At 41.1% G+C, this 21,025-nt stretch overlaps 1 protein-coding gene across 4 annotated transcripts in view; it reads right to left on the bottom strand.

The window, feature by feature from the left end:
* The window catches only part of PDE8A (phosphodiesterase 8A), a 157,764-nt gene that overhangs the window by 36,771 nt on the left and 99,968 nt on the right, over positions 1–21,025 (bottom strand). For all 4 annotated transcript variants that reach the window (XM_076347860.1, XM_076347857.1, XM_076347858.1 and 1 more), the window contains one exon: positions 570–626. In XM_076347860.1, the coding sequence (XP_076203975.1) occupies positions 570–626 (57 nt within the window). The remainder of the gene's footprint in view (positions 1–569; positions 627–21,025) is intronic.

The following is a 21,025-nucleotide window of genomic DNA, read 5'->3' as shown; positions in this document are numbered from 1 at the left end:
CCAAAGGAGTCATGTATCTGCAAACCTCATAGCCATCCCAGACAAAATAAGGGGACAACTGACATACAACCTTTATTAATAAAGAGATAAAGGAGCATGAATTAAAGCCAGTCAAAAATTAATAACAAAAAAACATACTTTGCCAAGCTCACTTCATATCTTTTGTGACGATATTGCAAGTTTGGTTGATGCTAGTAGTAACGCTGGTGTAATAGACCTTGACAGGACATTTGGCTTATTATCATTTTGATGAGATTTTGATTAAGAATTGACTACCAGTGAAATACGAAACAAAGCACACACTAAATTGATTACAAGCTAACTGATAGCAGAAAGAACTACAGATAGCTCTATTTTTATGAACTGAGAGATGTTTGGAGAAAAGAGTTAGGCAGGATTTTTAGGATATCACATAGAATGTCATGATAAAAATCTGTTAGATGCACATTATCACTTGACAAAAACGATCTGTGAAGATCTCTATACCCAAAAAATCCCAGTCATAAATTTTAAGCTAACATCTGTGATGGTTTAGAAATTAAGACTTCAGTTTGAACTGCGGTTATTACCTGAAGTTGATCTTGATGAAGTCTCATAGGGCCAAACTGCACATCTGTTACTGGTGCCTAGAATAAATAAGAAGGGATCTTATTAATACATGTACGCCTAGGGAAGAAGAAAAATAAGCTCTGTTAGAGAAGACATTTCTTATTTACCACTGTCTCACAGTTATATTGCTATCATCATGAGGCTGCTTCTTCGTGAGGGTCTTACTCTGCTTTTGTAAATTTATAGGCTAAGCTGCATTACCACAGTTAGAAATCAACAAGCTATTCTTCAAGTCATTTTTTTATTGTTATTTTAAACATAAAGTAATGGATTAGTCATCAAAGTTTGGTAGACAGATTGTTATTTTTCTGTATCCTCTGTATCACTCCAGCTGTTCTGCAAAACATGGAAGTGTTTAAAAATTGCTTTTTTTAAAGTCCAAAAAAGCATTAAATCTCCAGGAGAAAGGCAAAAATACGTAACTCTGCTCTTAGAATTTCACATGTAACAGGTGTCCAAGAGTGCTACAAACACACACTAATTTCATTTCTCCAAGGGCATTTTGCTGCATTCCCTCTTTCCTGCCCAGCCCCTCCAGGGAAGGTTTCAGAACTCAGATATTTGTACTTGATGATGTATGTATTCAGCATGCAATTTTGCTTTGAAAAATCCTGCAAAAACGCTGTCATATGTCATGCTTTCTGCATGCCAGCAATTCCCACATTAGATTCTGTTCAAGTAACACAGGCAAACAGTTTAGCTTAGGATGCGAACTGAGCTGGGATCCTTTCTTCTTATGTGTCACTTCAAGCAACGGAGGTCAATGACCAGAAGTGCTGTTTATCACAACTGGTTCTCTTTGATATGATTAATCATTAATCAAGCTTGAACATGAATGACTCTTCAATTGGTACGGGGCGGACTTTCTAAAGTAGTTAAACACATAAATACAGAGGGAGACTCTAACAGGATTACACAGATTGGGTTCTTTGGGAATTCCCACGAGGCAAGTATCTGTACTTTCATGTGCTTAAGTATTTTTCACCTCTTGTCTCAGAAATGAAAACTAAAAAGCAGGAATAACAATGCTCCCGACTCAAAACAGGAAACAGAGTCCAACCAATGGTCCTTGGAGTTACATAGACTCTTCAAAGGTAACTGGAGTAAAAAAGCAGAAGAAAATTATTTTTGGCAATGCAGTAAACAGAAGACATCTCTGGATTCATACGTACAAAGAAAAGATCTGTTGAGCACAAAGGTGGCTTTTTTACATTTTTGTTTTTCAAAGTAAAACCACACTTGAAGATCAGATTTATTGCTTTGCAGCCTAGGATTTTTCCAATAAGTAATTTTAAAGAATCATCAGCACGTCCCACAGAAAAATCTTTTAGAATTACACGCTCCATTCTTTCTACGACCTTACTGCTCCATTGCTCAGCCCTCAGAGTTTCTCATGTGTGATTTTATTTATTTATCAACCTGGAAATCATCACTGCAACATTAAATAAGCAAGAAACATGAGTCAAGGAAAAATGGCAACATCGTGCCTGCAAAAACAAGCCAGGAACCAGTGCTTGCCTGTGTTATTTAAGAGGGCCTCTAAAAGCTGATGTTAAAATGACATGGAGGGGTTTCAGATTTACTCTCAGTCATTCTGGATCAGATCGGCTTAGTTTAAATACTCTCCAGTCAATTTTTTTAATTTCGAGACCAAAAATCTCTCTTCAGTTGGAAAAATCAAGCTGCTTTATTCTCCTTTGTGGCCCATCATCCAATTATTCAAAATCCACACTACAAAACAGCAAATACTTTTGCTGATAATGCACGTAGCAGGAGGGAATCCAGCTCTTCGCAGCAGTGTTACTGGTTTTGCAGCACTGACAGTAGTAACTACTCGTCCTGAATCAGTAAGATCAGCAGAAATGCCTGAAGGACACAGAGGGAGTATATCTATTGAGTAAGAGATGCCTTTTTACAGTCACTCCTCTGACCATAACCACACTTCAAATTAAATTTTGAAACATTTATTTTGTACACTCTAGCTGCCAGCATAAAGCAGCAAGTGTTTTCAGTTTCACCGAGTGATGGGCCTGAGCCGTGAGGTTCAGATCCAGAGCTGAACTTCACTGGCGTTTGGGGGGTATGTAAAACCCCATCTATCAGGCCAGTGTATCCTTGGACTCTCAGTCCCAGTCCAAGGGGATTTTTAACAAATGAGATAAACCCAGTATTGCCAGTTATTGCTTTTCCGATGCTTCTTTCTTTTAAAAAGGTTGCGAATGAATAGTCATCAAAGTATTTAAAGGACTGAGCCTGAAAAACACTTTTCTGCCAGAAACCTGTGGCCATTTCCACACTGAAAATACCTGTCTATGCACCATTTAAGCTTAAGTTACAAGGACTTCCCAAATGAGATAAACTCTCGTTACACGTTAACTTGCTGCCCTGAGTAGAAGAAAAACCCTGGTCTGCATCTCAGCTGGAGAATTTTGGTGAACTCCAGTTAATTCTTAATCCTCTTGAAATCTGTTCAAATAACTTGATTAATCATTTCAACTTTTTGTGCGCTGCTGGTAGCACTGAGAAGTAACATGCTGATTAAGTACGGTGTCAAAAATCAAGGCTTCAGCAAGGATTAGCAGAAACTCTCAACTATCGGTGAACTAAATGAGCTTTAAAAATACCTCTAATGCTGCAAGCTTATAACAAAACCAAACCCAGCCAAAGCTCACATGTATAGTAACTGCACAAACACAACTTCTGCTACTTCTTCCTTGAAGTTTCTTTCCTACTTGAAGAACAAAGACCCAAGTACATTTTCAGATCGACAGACATGACTTACGCATGCAACAGCCTTCCAGGCAGGCACAAACCTGTAAGAAAGCGTATGAGAAGACAGAGAGGTAGAACTAGTTGTAGGTTCCTGGAATTGATCGTGATAGAGCTGGGTCCCTTGCCAAAGAGCCGCTGGTGCATCTTCATGAGTAAGTACAGCATATGTGACTGTGGCAAGACCTGAGTCCAGGACACTTTGAGCACCCTGACTATGAACGCAAGTCTTTTGGAAAATCCTTCCTTGGCCAACAACCTTAGAGGCCAGCCTGTAACTTGGAGCCAGGAACCAAATCAAACAGATGGTAGGAAGGGGTCCTGCTGCAGATTTCTGACAGCATAGCCTGCTCTCAATTGCAGCCCCATATTTAAACCATCCCAAGCGTGCAGGCTGGCGCCAGGGCTCATGGTCTCAAAAGACATCTAAATGCTAGAATAGTTTGTAACAGTAACTAATTCTCAGGCTTTTGAAAACGCAAACCTTTTTGGCTCATCTGTGCTAGTGCAACTTCCACAATAGCTGCAGCTCAGTTCCTCTAGGTCTGGGGAGTGAGAGATGCCTGTAATAGCAGGCTGCAGGTCAGCAACTACCAGTTAGCTTTAATTGCAGACAGCAGCTCAGTTACTGCAGCAGCAAGTGTCTACACCCTCTGCTTAGAGACACAGCAGCTAATCAACTCCAGGCTACTTTAAATGCTTACACACAGCAATTGCAGCCATTTTACATTCTCTGACCCGCTGAACTACTGCTGGTAGCACTTATTTTCCCCAAAATCTGCCTTTCTTGTTTGAACCTGTTATTTTCTGTCCTGTAGAACCAGGCCTGGCCCTGGCACAAAATGAGATCTGTCCCAAGGCAATGGCATTAGCCACACATATGACAGCTGTCAATGGGGAGGTCTTCCACTGACCGCTGTGTGCAGCTTAACACTTGCTAGAATTGAGCTGCATGTTGTAGCAGCTAAGTTGCAAACATTGAAATTGCTGATAGAAATACTTCATGTTTCCAATGTCCAGAGAAAAGTCAATGTTTGGTAAATAAAAACAACCCAAATGAGCTTTAAAAAGACAGACCCAAACAACTGTGACTGATCTGATTAAAGTACAACAAACTCAATGTTGACCTGATATAACCTGGTAAAGTACTTCTCGCTATGAGTCATTCTTCACATTTTACCAGAACAGAATCTACAGGAATGGTCTGTTCATGGTTGCTGGGTTGTTTTTTTTTCTTCCTACAGCTAGCAAAACTTTAAATGAACTTGCTCAAGGAATAAATGTAGAAAGGAATAAAGGGTGGAAACAAAGCCAGCTTGATCCACATGCTCCCTATGGTGATAAACTGCCTGGTTGGCGTGTGGGACACATCAAAGCAGCCCACAGGTCTCCTATTTGCTAGAGGTCTTATATCTTGGCTTTCTTCAAAATGCCTCTCTTACCATCACCAATTGGAGAGGAGAGCAAACTCCTAAAAGGGCAGAGTCAGCCCCCAAAAAACACTTTGGCTATTAACTCCCATGCAATACTCCTGCTATGGAGGGGCAAACACATTCCTTCTGGAGGCTGATTTTCTTAAGTCACTTCTTTTATGAAGCTTTTGTGGGATGTTTTAAAGCAGAGCCCTGCGCAGCCCAAGGTAACCCTCATCAGAGCCGGGACCGCGGGCTGCTGCAGCACTACCCACTCAAGAGAAGGGCTGGCCAGGGAGCTGCTGGCGTCCTGGGGAGCAGGAGTGCTCGCCTGAAATCCTTCTCCACAATCCACAACTGCTCCATCACTTCCTTTCTGCCACAGATGGGGCTGTGCGGATGACAGGAATGACTGTTCGTCTGGGCATGTAATGGCCATGCACAGCCCTGGCCTCCTGCTAGTATCCCTCCCTAAAGGGCAGCTGGAAGCGTTTCTGCTCCTGCTGCTCTTCTCGCCTTTTCCAGGTTAGAGTTTGCGGGAGGAGATGTGACAGCTTATTTTTCCTGCAACTGACTTGAACAAAGAAGTGACATAAACTTTTGCTGAATGGATTGCAGATGGAAACTGCTGCTGTATGGCTAATATCCGGGTTTAGAAAGCAGACAATGAGAAGAGAATTTCTGTTAGTAGTTTAACACTAAGTAACTGCCTCTTCAAATAAAGACTTCAACCTCAAGGCTCTGACTCATTCTAATATATGACACAGATAACTACAATGATTAGACATGAGACTTTATCGCTGGTCCTAATGGACTACAGCCAGCAAAATTCATCATTTTACTCAGATCAATATTTTAAGACATCACAAAAAAGTGTTTTATCCGATTTTAAAATATATACTTAAGTTTTCTACATATACTAGGTTCATGATATAAATCAGCACGAGCTGACTCATCACAGCAAGATTTGACAGTCTTGATCATCAAGATATGCTAGGAGCTATTGGACTGTTAACATAAACTGAATTTTGATAATTCTAAGAAACACAAAGGGATGAATTTTACAAAGGAAAAAATATCCTCTTTCTTAACCTGCTGTTTTAAGCATAGATTTATCACCCCAGAAAATGAAAGCTCAAATGAACTCATAGATTTATACCATACCTTAAACTTTAACTGATTCAGGATCTATTAATGGCAGAAATTTGAATTCTACATGATAATACCTTTTCTCAGAAACCTTAGCCAAATCCTCTTGGATGCTGACAGCTAGGAAATAACCCACTCGGTATAAACTGGCATGACAAGGTCCAGGATCTAGTCCACCCAGGTCATACCAGCGTGGTGCCTCTATCTGAAGAGAGAGGGGCTTTGTCACTCCGTGTGGCTAACATTTCTGGGCAAGAAAGTCTCCATGTTCAGGATCAGCTATAAGTTTTCACTATTCACATTTTTCTTTGGTTGTAACAACCTTTATCACTTTCTGAAATATATGAATACTAATCCAATCCATGGTCATTTACCTATTTCTTTCTCAGTGGAAATCTACCCAAGTAGAGAATTTAAGACTTAGCTTCCTATTTTCCATGCACTTTCTGCTAGACACTTAACATCACTGTTCACATCTTCCTGGCAGACCTTGACAGCACTGTTTTGTTACAAGCTTAACATTGGTACAAGTTACATAAAATGCTGGCTGAGCAAATCTGCTTAACACACGCAACTGTTCAGAGCATAAAATGAATTTTATAGTCCATGGGCTGAATTCTGACCTAGTTAGCAACAGTGAAAATTCAGAGTAATTCCACCAAATACAAAAAATATGCTGGATTTACTTCAGTGTAAATGCAGTGGGAGTCTGGCCCCATGCAGCTACTTCTTTTGTTGTTTGGAGGCCACAACAGTTCAAATAAAGAGTAAGAGGGAACAAAGCATCCAAGGTTTCTGCCTTTGCTCAACAGATTCAAGGACAAAGGTAAGCCCGGCTCTCAAAGACCTTAAGTTGTATGTAGTCAGTTTATTCTTTGCTGAAATACAAAGACAAGAGTTCTGAAAGGCAATTAAAATTTACCAAAACTGCTGTTCAACCTAGATGAAACCTATTAATTCCAGCCCTTGATATTTTCTCCTATTTCTGTTTCATAAAAGGTGTAGACACATGTCACAGACTCAGTAATTTACATAATGTAGCATTCTGACTCAGTGCAATTTGCTTTGATAAAATCTAGCATTTACATTAATCTAAATCGGGTTCCCACTGATGCATCTCTGTCAACAAAACAATACAGATTTAGATCTATATTACAAGGTCTGAAGATCACCTGAGGTTCTATTCCGGTATCTTTTTCCTTTTATCTATTTTCTCTTTTAAATTGATTTCTAGAAGAATTACCTGCAATGCTGCTATGTAATGATACAACAGACAGTGTAAGTGATGGGGTAACATACCCTCTGTTTTCTTAATCCATTTCTGAAGTTTTAGTACCAGTTGTGAACCAGATTTACATAAATGAGCTCTTGAGAGCCAAACTCTGGCCTCTGATTCACATCATTAGCAACACAGAATTTGGACAGCTTGCAGTTTTTGTGAGAAGAAAAGCTTTACTGAGCATAATGAGTTGCCAGAGCTCTTGAATCAGGCTGCTGGCCCTGTCAGCCACGAGACCCACTCTCTTATTCCCGAGTTCCTGACAACACCTTTACTGCTCCTAAAATCCAGCCCCTCTTCTACTCCTCAGCCTGGAGGCAAGTTTCGGGTTAACCCAGGTCCTGAGGAAGCTACCCAGAAAATATCCACACTCAGCTGGGACTGGGACTGCTTCACTGGCGTCCCAGGACACAGCGCTGAACACTGTGGCTATCCTAGTTTCACCAGGCCTCTCCCGGGCCTGAGGAGGACCCTGCTGATTTTTGGCTATGTGTTCGGCTTGCCACACATGCCAACCATTATTGTACATGTTTGTTTGAATTCTGGGCCTAATTCCCCACTGCATTTCTTCAGCGTTATTCCACTGCAATAAGTAAAGCTAAATTAGAACAAAACTGGAGTAATACTGTTGTGAAATCAGGTTTGCTGCCTTCTAGCACACTTTAGACACAACTGAGAACTCCCATTTTGTACCCTTTCTAAATTCTCCCCTTATTCATTATAGGAAACTTTGGTTACCAAGCTGCAAGCATGGCACTAGCAAAAGTGAATCATTCCATTTTGTTGGGAATAATTAACGATGCTGTCCCAAAGTGACTTTTATTATTATTTGTAATGCAGTAAGGCCTGGGTGGCCTCTGGCCCAGACGAGTGGCCCACTGTGGTAACGCTGTACAATGACAGGGCAAAAAGGCAGTCAACAGTCCCTGCAATTGTTAAAGGTCAGAACTTGTACACAGAACATGCTAACAATTTGGGGGAATTTTTTAGCTCTTGATAGGGTATTAAAGTGATAAAATAAATGTCATTATCACTTAGTGTGCTTACAGCACTATTACACAGATCTCAAAACTTGTAGAGGGAGGAAATGGTTGCTGTTTCCATTTTTACATTCAGAGGAACCGAGGCACCAGGGGAGAGAGCTGGGCTCAGCACACCTCGTGCCGAGCCCCGGCGTCCCTCGGCACGGCGTCAGGTCCCCCTGCTTCCTGGCCAACCGACAGCAGCAGGCACTGGTAATATTGGGACCATTTGATAATAGCTGATATCTGGAAAACACCCACTGATCTCTGAAATTCAAAACGATAGTTTCCCATAATTCAAACACAATTTACATTACGACTCGGTAACCTCAGTGTTATCGTAGGTTTTTAAGGTAAGGAGATACAACTCCAGCAAAGCGACTATGCAAATCTCACACTGCGAACTTCCACAAGAGTCCTCATTCTCAATGAACCGCACACCAAAAAAGGATGGAATAAATCACAGACAAGTCAGAAAAAGAAAGCCATCTACTCATTAATCCACACTGACTTTTTATGTCCAAAGAGAACAAAGTTGAACGGAAACCAGCCCTCACATCAAAAGCTATTCAAATCTAGCAAGTTGTATCTGCTGCAGCATCTACCTGATTCAGAGGTCCCTTATAGACCTGTATGCTATGCACAAGTACACAGGGCTTGAAATTTCATCTATTTGTCTGTTTAGAAGAGAAAAAATGTGAATCATACGCTCCACAACAACCCTGGAGATGTGAATACCCTTAACACTGGTCTGTGCCCCATGGTCATCCAGCAGTGAATTTAAAATGCTCTAGGCCTTCACCATCTTAAGGTTTGAGATGGCTCACCGGGGTCTTCGTTAAGGTCCCCACTTTCTGACTGAAAGTTTTTCAAGAACTTCTCCATTCAGGCCACATACGCACAGATCTTTGTCTGGAGGCTGTAAGCTCTCCCCACGTCGGATCCCTGGGCTGCTCACTAAACTGTGAGCCAAATATTTGTGTGTGGTGAGGGCATGCTGTAAAGCATTTGTAGTTATATCCTGCGCTAAGAGAAAAACAGCAGCTTAAATGATCTGGCTTGTACTTTAGAAGAATTTTTTAAACCCTATAATAATGGTTTTCTATACATAGGTTGCAGAAATGGATGCCTTTATCAATGCAAAAAAAAGTAGTATGAACATTTTCAGCTGTTCAAAGTCAAATGTAGTTTTTAAGCATTTATCTTTTTGGAGAGTCCAGCCTAAGGATAACAGGAATAGAATGTGCAACATGCAGAAACTGAATTCCTTCAGATGAAAAAAAGAGGTCATCTTTAAGGCATTAGCACCTAATTCCATGTTTTACTTGTTTTTGACAAAATTCAAGGGTTAGTTAGAATACCCTGCACTTCTGAGCAAATGTCCTCCGAAGCCAGGCATCCTTGGTATTCTGGGGTTACTTGCAAATAAGGGTTGTGATTGTCTTTGTGAGATGTTACCTTGCGGGCAGCTGAACAGCACATGTGTGCGGATATTACACCTCTCTGAGTTTCAGCAGCTATTCCCTTGTACTCCCAACAACTCTGAGACCGCCCTGTTTTCCCCTTTGCAATCAGGACCAGCCACACTCTATCTCACAAAACGCTTTAAAGGCAGCCACATAAAAACGGTGCGTCTAGCAATTCCCAGAAGGCTGAGAGACCTATTTCCTCTCCCCTTTTCCCATCACCTGACACAAGTCTGGCTACTCCACTGGCTAGGAGAGCTGTAACCGAGCTCTGGGGACCAACTAACTCCTCATACGCCAGCATCAATATAAAAGTTTCGGTGTGCTATCCTCTCTCATCTGTTGGCAGAAATAACCTCTACCCAAATGTAAAGGCTAGCCAAGATGACAGAGAAGAAATTGGTCTTTAAGTCTTGCAGGTCATCAGCCAAGACACATTTTGAAACCAGAGCATTAAATACGTTGGGGTTTGCATCACTCCCAACAAATAAATCCAGCCTTGGCTTTACCAACATCTTTGTCTAACTGAAAAGGAACTTCTCATTCACCTACTGCTGCCTCAGGTGTATTAATTTTGCAGGCAGGCTGCAGCTGACTTTCCATCCCCCCACTTGAGCAGAGGCTTTAGTACAAATACTACATTCTTCTGGCCCAGAGGGAAATTCTTGCTGCCTGCACTTTTACAGTTGAGCTGCATGGCACTCTGGGAGACTTAAATATGGCACAGTAGTTCTATTGTTTAATATTATTAAAACTGCTTGCTCTCTTGTGATTCTGCAAGATCCTGAAGTGTAGCAATAAGCGCTAATCTGTTTCCTATCTATCAGCTAGTTCTCTTCTTTCTAGTGGATACCACTTGCTAGTTTTATTTTAGAGATGATTACAGATGCATCAGGATACAATAGATCTCCATCACTATCAGTTTTATTTTTTTCTTTACACACATGAATTTCAGTGGCAGTTTTCCTTGAACCATCTGGATTTGAACAGAGTCAGATGACTAAAAGGAAATTCCAGTCTATCAGGAAGATTTCCAATTACTTTCTTTATGTCAAACAAACTTTTCATGCCTTGATCTACCAACACTGCAATCGCCACAAACAGACCAAGCAAAGCAAAAGAGTACAGCACAAAAATAGCATAAACCAGTCAGTGGATCTGCTAGGCTTCCTCGAAGATCTCTATTTTGTCCTAAGCCTTCCATTTGTTAAGGAACAAACTTGCTTTTTTCTATTGTCATTAATAACTCATTGTTTGCGCTGACAGAGTTCAGGCTTTACTGACCATAATCATTTTTTCTGTCTGCTGCCAGCCATTATCATAAAAGCATACGTTTCCCAAGCAGTATCAAATGGCCTGCAGCAAACTGCTGTCAGATCACAGTTGGGCAGGTAGCAAGCTGAGATCACCCCTCCTGACCAACTGAGAACTGCACATGAGCTCCTGTGATTGCTACTTTATCTTACACATCTCCAGCCTTCGCACATGTGGGCATCCTGGATGCGCCAAGTTGATTTTAGTCCTCCGGGACTAAACTGGATGGTGACAGTATGGAGCTGCCTCCTTCTCCTTCTTCTTCCCCATTCTCCCAGCCATCTGCCACGCACAACACCTTCACACAGCTTACTCAGGTGTCTGTGAACCTGCTGGACACCGCTGGCATGTGGTTTTCTGTCTGGTCCAAAAGGTCTGCTCTGTCCACCTTAAGTAAGCACAAACTCCTTTGTGCTCTATCCAGTACCCCACCTGGGAACTGCTCTCAAAGACAGCAAAGATGCAGTCGCCGAGATGTAATTTCACAGGCAGAATAAATGCTAAGTCAGTGGGACAGTGACAGAGAAATGCCAGTACAGTGAAAGAGAAACATTCAATACGGATAATAAACATTCCAGGATTTTTGTTTATTGAATACAGGTTTCCCAGGCTGAGTGCAACTGTCTACTGATATTTGAGAAAACCGTAAGAGAGGTTCTTGGCACCCAAACCTTCCGTACATAGAGAACTTTGTCTCCAATAAATGGAGGAAGACTTGAGACTGCAGGCATATTCAAGATGTCTTTTTAAAAAATACAAGGGAATTCACAGTAGTACATCCTTTTTCACTCTAAGGTTTAGCATTAATTTTGCTTGTTCACACCAATGACCAATCCAACAGGTTAGCTCCAGGTTTTATCAAAAGGAGGAAAACAGAAAAATGGATTTAAGAGCGCTGGGGATCCCTTCTTTCTTTTGACCACTAGGAACTTCACTGGCTGAGGGGATGAGTGACTGGTTTCCTCTAATACAGATGGCTCTTCATTTCTGAGGACCTACAGGGTAGTTTGAAACCTGACACTGGTTTTCTGCTTGAGTCTGGTTCAGTAACACACAGTGCTTCTGCCAGCCCACAGGGCTCGTTAAATATTACACGCTCGGTAGATGGGATCACTCTTTTTTTTCCCCTTAAGTACAGTAGAACCTTTTTACAGTTATGCCGAACCCCCTAAACTTTGCATGTCTTTATTAAAGTGGGGTTTTCATTATAATCAGAATTGCAATTAAGTAGAATTCGATGCAGCAAAGCAACTTTTCATTCTAGTTCTCTTGTAAACAGAATTTCACTCTATCTGGATTTGTGGTAGGCACACTCCATTTTATTTAACTTAACTGAAAAAAAACTGTAAAAAATTAACTATACTATTATCTTTGATACAAAGCAATCTCTGCACATTCTGCCTACAAGTAGCATTTCCTTTACAAAAGAACTGCTGGATATGCCAAAGACGACACTGCTGGTATAAAATGAATTATTACGGAGCATGATTTTCTCTCTAGAAATGCACAAGTGACCAACATGTTACCACCTCCTAGTAAAGTTTCACAGGACTAAAGCTGTAGCAACCACGGTCTCAGCAGAGCAGTCACCCACGAGGCAGCTCCTTTTTAATAAACAACTCATCAGCAAGGAAGCCCATAAAGCACTCTGCTACTGTAGTCATTAACTGGGAAACAAATTCAGCTGGGTATCAAATATCTACTTAAGATTAAATCCTGCCCACAGTGAAGTTCATTGACATCGGTACTGTCTAGATATACTCTCTCCAGGTACGATGTTTGTTTTTCTCAAATAAAGTACAAGGGCCATAATTATGCAGATAATAATCTATAGTTGTTGAATAGCCTCATATAAATTGTTTAACCTTGAGATTTCCAGGAAAGAGAGACATCATCTGGAGATACTTGCATCAGATATTTTTACCAGTTATATGACGGCAGTGAAACTTTCACAGAGAGTCTTGCTGCAGTTACGAAGTTTGAAGGAAAGATCTGTAACATGCAGGGATAAGAACATGGGGTAAGAAGAGAAGATGCAAAAACACTGAATAAATCTATAATGTAAATACGTGCGTTCATCTGCAAACTGCATAGACAGATAGCTGCTGTATAAAACCATGAACAGAGCTAGCAGTGGTTAAAAGGTGCATTTGGTGGAGCAGATGTGGACTTTTCATGTGTCATTTGGACAGCCATTTTAAAACGGTGCTTGCCTTCCCTATACCCACCCCTATAATGTGGGTAGGATGTCAGGAAATTTTTTTTCAGAAGCTTTATCAGTCTCCTCAAGTTACAAGTCCTCAGACCCTACAGTGGGCCCTTCCACAGGGGCTGTTTGAACACCAGCACCGTGTGCGATCTCTGAAATAAGCACGTTCTCTGCTCCCCCCAGCAAGGACTGCAAAGTGTGAGCAGGGCAGAGTCGAGACTAGCGCAGCAAAACAGCTTCTCAAATATTAGGATCACCAGGTACCTACCACCTTCTGCACAATTTTATTGACACCTAAATCTATCTGGCTCATCTAAAAAGGTCTGAGGTTGTAGCTGAGACTTGCATAATTGTCCTACGATAGCAATCAGTGCTGGAGCTGTGCACACGTGAGGAGCCTGGGCTATTCTGTCACATGTCACAGACCTCCATGCTGCATCATTTAGTCGGGCAGCGACATCCTCATTTCACTTGGGTAACAATGATGAATTAGAAGAAGAGGCTCTATGAAAGAAAGAGGCTCCACTTAGTCATTATATAATGAAATAGTGTCAACCTATGCAAAAAAAACCCTGATTAGTTGCAAGGAAAACTGGCATCCATCCAAAATCAATCTCCCTTGAGATACAAATTCTGGCATCTGACAAGATGGAAGCGCGTTTCATCTGTTTTGCAACTATCCAAAATACGCTTCCACCCTGAACATTTTTGCTTTCTCACTCTGCTGGTTTTTCTAAGAAAGGATGCGATGGGCCTAGGCCTTCTGCTGCAAGCACAAAAGCTTTATGCCAAAGAACAAACAAGAGAAAATAGACATTAGAGTCCTGTCTGGCGACACCATTAATAAGTTCACAGTCACCATTTCCTTCTTCCTCCCCTGCACCAAGTGTTTCTTCCCAGACAGTGATCCAGACTGCTGATAGCTCTGGCAGGGAGCTTTTACCAGAAATTTTAGCAGGAAATGTTAATTTGCAAGCCTCGGTGTCCTCCCTCGGGGAAGACAGACGTTGTATCTGCACAACCAAACTGTGGAGACTCAGAGCTCCTCAGACCTGCCTGCAACACGCAAGAGAAACTCAGCTGTATCTCTAGCAATGCTGAGTAAAAACCCAACTGTACTCATTTATTTTCTTTTGCCTTTTTCCCCCAAGCAATGAAATACTAGAAGAATGTCCAAAGCAAACAGAAAAATTCTATTAATGAAATACCCGATTTAGTGTAGTTTCATGGCATAACTCAGAGCTCAGCCTGATTTCTAGGACACAAAACCTAGCTGGAAATTCGTGGGACTAGAATAAAACAAAACTATTGCTTTGTGTAAAAATTCTACTGCATTTCTATAAACCAGTTTAATGGTAAAGATAGCCTGTGTGAAACAGTAAATATAAGACATACCTTACAAATAAATTAGATATCAGGGATAAATAGTTTTCTAGTATGAAGTCTAACATCTCATGTAAGAGACAGAAAGGAAAAGCCAGACTCACCTTATTAACAGTTCCAATAAAGCTACAGTAAAACTACAGGTCACTTGGAGTCTTAAAAATTAAAAATAAACCTATAAAATCATTGAAGAATTATGTAGATCGGACTCTCAGAAAGTTTTATTACTGAGAAAGATCACCTCATTTCTTTTTCTTCCTCTATGAACTTTGAACATAAGGCTATAATTACTATAGATGCAGGAGCGAACAGTGTTCTTGATTAGGAAAGCTTTTATCAATCATGGGAAGTTTCATTTGACTTGTTTTATGTGTTTGCATGTTCCTTTGAGCTAGGACAAATGTTCTTACCGCATTCATATTTGTGTGGTTAGCAGATTTTTCTGCATCTCTTTTGTCCTTATCCTCCAAAGACAAAACAAATGGTGTGCTGCTAAATGTTGAACTTTGCAATTTTAGTACTATGTTGCGACAGGAATATATTTTGACTAACTGTGTGAGCCACTAACATGTACAGTCTAGGCACCCACCACAGAACACCAAAGTTCTACTTTTTTTCTTCACTGCTTAATTTGAACCAACATGTTGTACTCTGGATGACTTCAGAATATACTATGAGGTGCGTAATTTAATCCAGTTATATTTTGTAATTTAATTTTGCTAAGAACATTCAAATGTATTCCAACAAAACAAACCTTCTGTGAAACAGCAGGAAAATATTAGAGGTGGCATCAAACCACTACTCCGTTATACATGTTCCCCACAAAACAGAGTAACAAAAGTTGCAGGCCACAATATGAGGTTGTACCCAGAAATACTTTCCAGATGAAGCAAGCAAGATTTGCAGTGGTTTTGTGACATGATCGACAATTTCCTGCTATTGGAAGAGAGATTATCTAGTGCATTTGCTGCATGGATTCTGTCTCCTCGCACACCTCCTTTTCTGAGTCCAGAGAGCAATGAAAGCTAAAAAGGACACTTGTACAAATGTAAGGTCCATCACGGCTCTCTGTGTCCTTCCTTCTCTGTGCAGCTGGCCCTGAATGCTGAATAGCTGATCACCTGTGAATTATTTTTCAGACAAATCTAACAAATACATTGCCTACCAAGCATGTGTGTGATATTTCAGCCTCATGCCCCTTCTTTATTCTTAAATAATACAACCCTGACATTGCTACCCATGTACTCCTTGGGAAGTAAAGCATGGCTTGTTTGAACCACAAACTAATACTACTTAAAGCATTTAAGATTGATTTTTTTTTTTTTTTAAACAAGAGAAACATGCCTATGTTGGGAATAATGTTTTGCTGATATTGTAAACATGGAACTATGGGTGTCTCGACTCATATCCCACATATTACATTTCTAATTCAGACCTTTAAAACAGAATTTCACAGTGTTTATGACAACTTAGTAGCTTAACTGATGATTTTGCTTTGCAATTCACCTTTGTATTTTTAGCCCATTCTATTTTTTTTTTAATCTGCATGGCATATAGAATTACCAGGACTACCATTTGACTGGCTAGCTATTTTTTCTGGAGTAAGAAAAATCTGTTGGCTCTGCCAGTCAAGAAAAAACACTTCTTCCCCCAAGTTCGACTTTGAGAATTTAGTTACAGCCTTTACAAGCAGCACTATGCAAGTCAATGTTTCCCACATAAGAAGTTTTTCACAGTTTGCAGCAAGAAACACCTTCTGGTAAGTACAGACCTTTTTTTTACAGTACCTGATAGCATATTTTCTTCCTGAAATGTTCCATTATTTCCAGTATTTGTCATACAAGATTATTTTTATTTTCTTTTTAATCTAGTTATTACTGTTCCATCACTGCAGTGCCTACCAGTTGCTTTCTCGACACAACTCTCCCAGCCTCATCTGGAACTCTCCCAGTGTCATCTGGTTGGAAAAACTGTGTCCCTCTGACTGCAAGCCACTGGCAAGGGTGCGAGCATTCATTTCACTCTCTGTTCTGTCATCTAACACAAGACTGAACAACTGGAGCCTCAAGCTGATTATATCAGCACTCCAGGAGTCAGAGGCAAACATATGGAATTTATTTGTTAGAAATAAAATGAATGACATATTTTCAGGAGTTTTAGCTTGCACCTGTACTTATGAATCTCCATGAGGGCAAGTTACGAATAAATTTAATCAGGAGCAGGAGGCAGAAGGCTCTGATTTTGAGCCCTTTGGCTCAACCCCTGTCAAGGGCCCCAGGAAGAAGGTCAGTACTGAGATCCCCTGGAGGCACAATTTGTTCAGAGCTCTCCTCTTCCACCGGAGGATAAGGAATACACTATATTAGGCCTCCTGGGGCCCACCATGCTTTCAGTGCACGCTTTACCACCCAACCTGCTCTACAGAGTCCGCTCTTGGTCCCCTCTCCCCAGTGACAGAGTGCTCTATCCAGCCTTACAGTCCGCACAGGCAACTTGGGAGTTTCGTCCAGCTTTGCCACGGGGGAAACGTAGCCCTGAAGGTTATTTTTGTTGTCTGTAACACTGCAAGCAGTTCAAACTTCAGCAGAAGCTGCAGAGGGGAATGGAAAAGAGGACAGGAGGGATTTAAGAGGACGGTACTGCAAACAGAGTAGTGATGGGGGGGCAGAGGTCAAAAGAATCAAACACCACTGCTGTTATCTGATGGGAGGGCACAAAGGTACAGGATGAACCTCTGAAAATATGTAGAGGAGGGAACAGGCAATACACAGAGAGGAAGAAGGGCAGGGGAGAAACAAAGAGAGAGAAGCCCCTGCCAATTGTTTGGATGAAGTGTTACCTTTGCCTAGGCACTGAACTCATTGTCTGCAGCCGTCTCCTTTCCTGCTTCTTTCCTGAGCCTCCCTCAGCACAGACAGTGCTTGTTCCAAATCGGAAGGTGACTGGTGTGGGTCCTGTGCTATGGGCAGGTCTACAGCAGGGACGAGATCAACTTCTTTATTTTCACTTGCGCAGAGTGCAAGGTTTTCACTGCAAGGGTTTAACTGACTGAAGTGCAAATTGACTACATCTTATCCAACTTGGCAGCCTGTCTCGGAGAATGTTCATATTTACGGATTGGTATGGTCTTAATGAGACAATCCCATTGCAAATGCAACCAAACACCTGGAGATGCAAAGCAAATTCACACAGGTACCCATGGCTGGGTACTGCATCCAGCTCATTTCTCTATATATTGACTATGGGCCCCATTAGGGATGCTGGAAGAACAGGATCTCTGTATTGGGTGGGAACCGGTTATATTCCTTTCTGATCACAAAGGGAGATACTCTGAGGAAAACAGCATTTTTGTTTCTGCACAGACCCAAACATGAAGAAGTCAGAAAAGACAAAGAGAACCCAGCATTTCAATGAGGTGACAGCCCACATACTCCACACTCAGTACTTCACACACTCAGACTATTTCCAGCTACTGCAAACATCACTGAGAGTGCAGCAAAACTGAATTTAGTAGAGAAAGTCACGAGGCAAAATGTTCTGGCTGTACCTTAGCAAAAACCTAAAAAAAATAAAGACAAACTCAACCCCCCCAATGGTGGGCTGGTTCCCATACACCACTCCAGCACACCCTGTTGGTCTGTCTGTCATCAGATGTTCCCTGACTTTTTCACTGCTCTGCAAGGCAACTCCAAATATTCCAAGTTGTGGGTTTTTTCTTTTTCTGGTTTTGTTACTTTTTTTTTTTTTTTTTTTTAAATACGGGACCTTAGAAGATTCCTCACAAGAACTGCTTTCATGAAGTGATCAACTGCTCTTTGCCAAATACACAAGCTCTTTGGAGAAAGGAAAAATAGGATTTGGAGACAGAGTAACGCTAAGCTGGGGGGAACCATTTGGAGCATGACAGGCCTACAGAAGAGAGAGGGAAGCACAAGACTCAAGTACCATTAAAGCACACGATGTGCCCTATTTTTACAAAGGTTGTTTCTTTTTTCCAGTAGGTGCTTCCTCTTGCTATGGATGACAGGAGGCTAATACAATGATGATGTGAGTATTATCGACTAAAGCTGCCCCAAGCTTTGTCTGGAAGAACTGTTGAACTAAGGTCTGCTCTGCTCATCACTGGTTCTTGTCCAAGCGGAAGTTAATAACCCCGTGGCACTGGCCAAAAAACAAGCAAACCAAAAATGTAAGGCTATCAGACCCCTGGCAGAGCTTCAGTACTCCTGATCTCAGCAACCAGACTCTGCTGCGCTAGCTAGTAGAGGAACTATTGATGAATGCATTGCTGACAGTTCCTCTGTCTACAGAATTACAGCACTAGCAGCTTCACAGTCAACAGCTTGCAGAAGGCTTTGCAATACCTGGATGGAAGTGTTTTCACATACACATCATACAGCACCACATTATTAACTATTTCAGGCTGCTTCAGGGAGCTACAAACATAATTCTGCAAGAAAACAACATTCATGGGGAAAAAAAATTTCAAAAGACATTAAAAAAAAAACCAATCTGAAACAAATGTGGGTTTTTATCACTGCTCAATATTTAAACCGTCAGCTTTATCCTCCTGGTAAGTAGGCAGCTCTAGTTCACAACTGAACACCTACTTTATTTATTTAGCTACGCTGCATTTAACCTTACATCCTGTCTGCTGGGTGCATCCGGCTCCACAGATCTCCATGCAGCAAAGCTTTAGCATAAGGTGGGGGAGCTACTTTCCACAAGCCAAAAAACAGGAAATTTGATGACATTGTTCAGTGAGCAGACGTCAGCACAGAGTGATACAAAAGAGTAAACAACTTCCTAGCAGCAGCAGACAAATGGGCCGGAACTACTGGAATCCTGTGATGTCTGGTGTGTTTTGCATGAAAATTACTGTCTCAATGAAATAGGGAGAGATCTTCGGCTGATGCAAATTGGAGCTGCTCCCTGGAAATCTAGGAACTACACCAGTTTGGTCTGTTTAAGATCTGACTCTTTACCTTTGTGATCCTGAAAACATAATTTTTGAGAATTCATAGTGTTGATATTCTAAATATTTTGTAAATGTTCTCATTGTTTTAAAACACACAAAAAGTTGATTTGAATAAAAAGGATAAACATCAGTGAATGTATGGAAGGCAGTGTCAGAAATACAGGTGCCATTTCATTATGATCATACTACCATCAGTCTTACACATATATATAATGTATATATAAATATATAATATTCTTGTTAAAATACTTTGATATGAAGGAAGCTCAGCACTCTGCTGGTGGAACCAAACAGTAGGTATGACATCTCCTTTTTGGATTTCAGTGTTTGCTTTGTGGAATTTGCTCTCATATTTTCCAGCTGTGGGCAAATGTCAAACATGATCTGAAAAAATAACCTCTCAGCTAGGCATACGATGACTCAAAGTCAGGTTATAGCAGGCAGAAAGGAAACGTAGGGGAAGACATTTTTGCTCTAATTGAATGTCATTCTGCCCATCTCTGTCCAATTTAAAGATCTCTTAACTGCAAGAAGTAGTATTTGACCATTGACAGAAATATGGAGCTTCACTACTGCATCCCAATCAACTGTATCAAAAAAAATGGTATCCTCTGGAAAAACTCTCTTCCCCACTCATCTACTTGTAAAGAGACCACTGAGGCATATCATTTTTCAGGTCCTTTATATTGCCTTTTGAGCTATCTATCCCTTTCAAAGGGATGTAGAGAATCAAGTCCTATTCTAAACAAGTTAGTTCTTAACCTTTTGACAAACAGTCAGACTAGGATCTTGCTGGGGCTTTATGATCTGGGAAAATCTGGGGACCTTACAGAAAATACACAGGGATGTTCTCCAGGGGAATGCAATTCAGTAGGTACAATCCCAGGACTCTCCTCTCACCCAGGTATCCCTCCTAGCCAAAAATCTAAGCAGAACAGACGCCTAGGATGAAAATTAGCAGCTAAATTTAGAGCTGTCCATGAGACTGCCCTACTCTCAGTAACAGAGAGAGGGAACAACAGGAAAGAGCCAGATGCTTCTCAGCTCTCCTTGCCAAATTCTCCTCTCCTCGGAGACAAAAAATGTAGTATGTAATCCTGGGGAGGAAGACACACCAATAACCATGTCAACGCTGTAGTCAAATGACAAGGCAAACATACTGGGCCAAATCTATCTGCAATATAACTCTAGTGATTTGAGCAGACTTTGTTCTTCCTAAATGCTGGCAAGTAGCCATAGGCTAACAAATGGCTAGACAAAAATAAATAAATAAACCCAAAGAGCAACAAATACCGATAAAAAACAGCAGGTCTATAAAAACACCAAAACTGCTTCTCATTCCTTACTCTACCTACGTCAGAATTTTCCTGGTTTCAATTAATTTGTCATTTCAGCAGAGTATGCATTTGCACCAGTTCTGTCATTCTTCCCCAAC

This window comes from Aptenodytes patagonicus, chromosome 10 (assembly GCF_965638725.1).
Source record: "Aptenodytes patagonicus chromosome 10, bAptPat1.pri.cur, whole genome shotgun sequence".
Lineage (NCBI taxonomy): Eukaryota > Metazoa > Chordata > Aves > Sphenisciformes > Spheniscidae > Aptenodytes > Aptenodytes patagonicus.
This window is presented reverse-complemented; position numbering and strand designations above follow the sequence as displayed.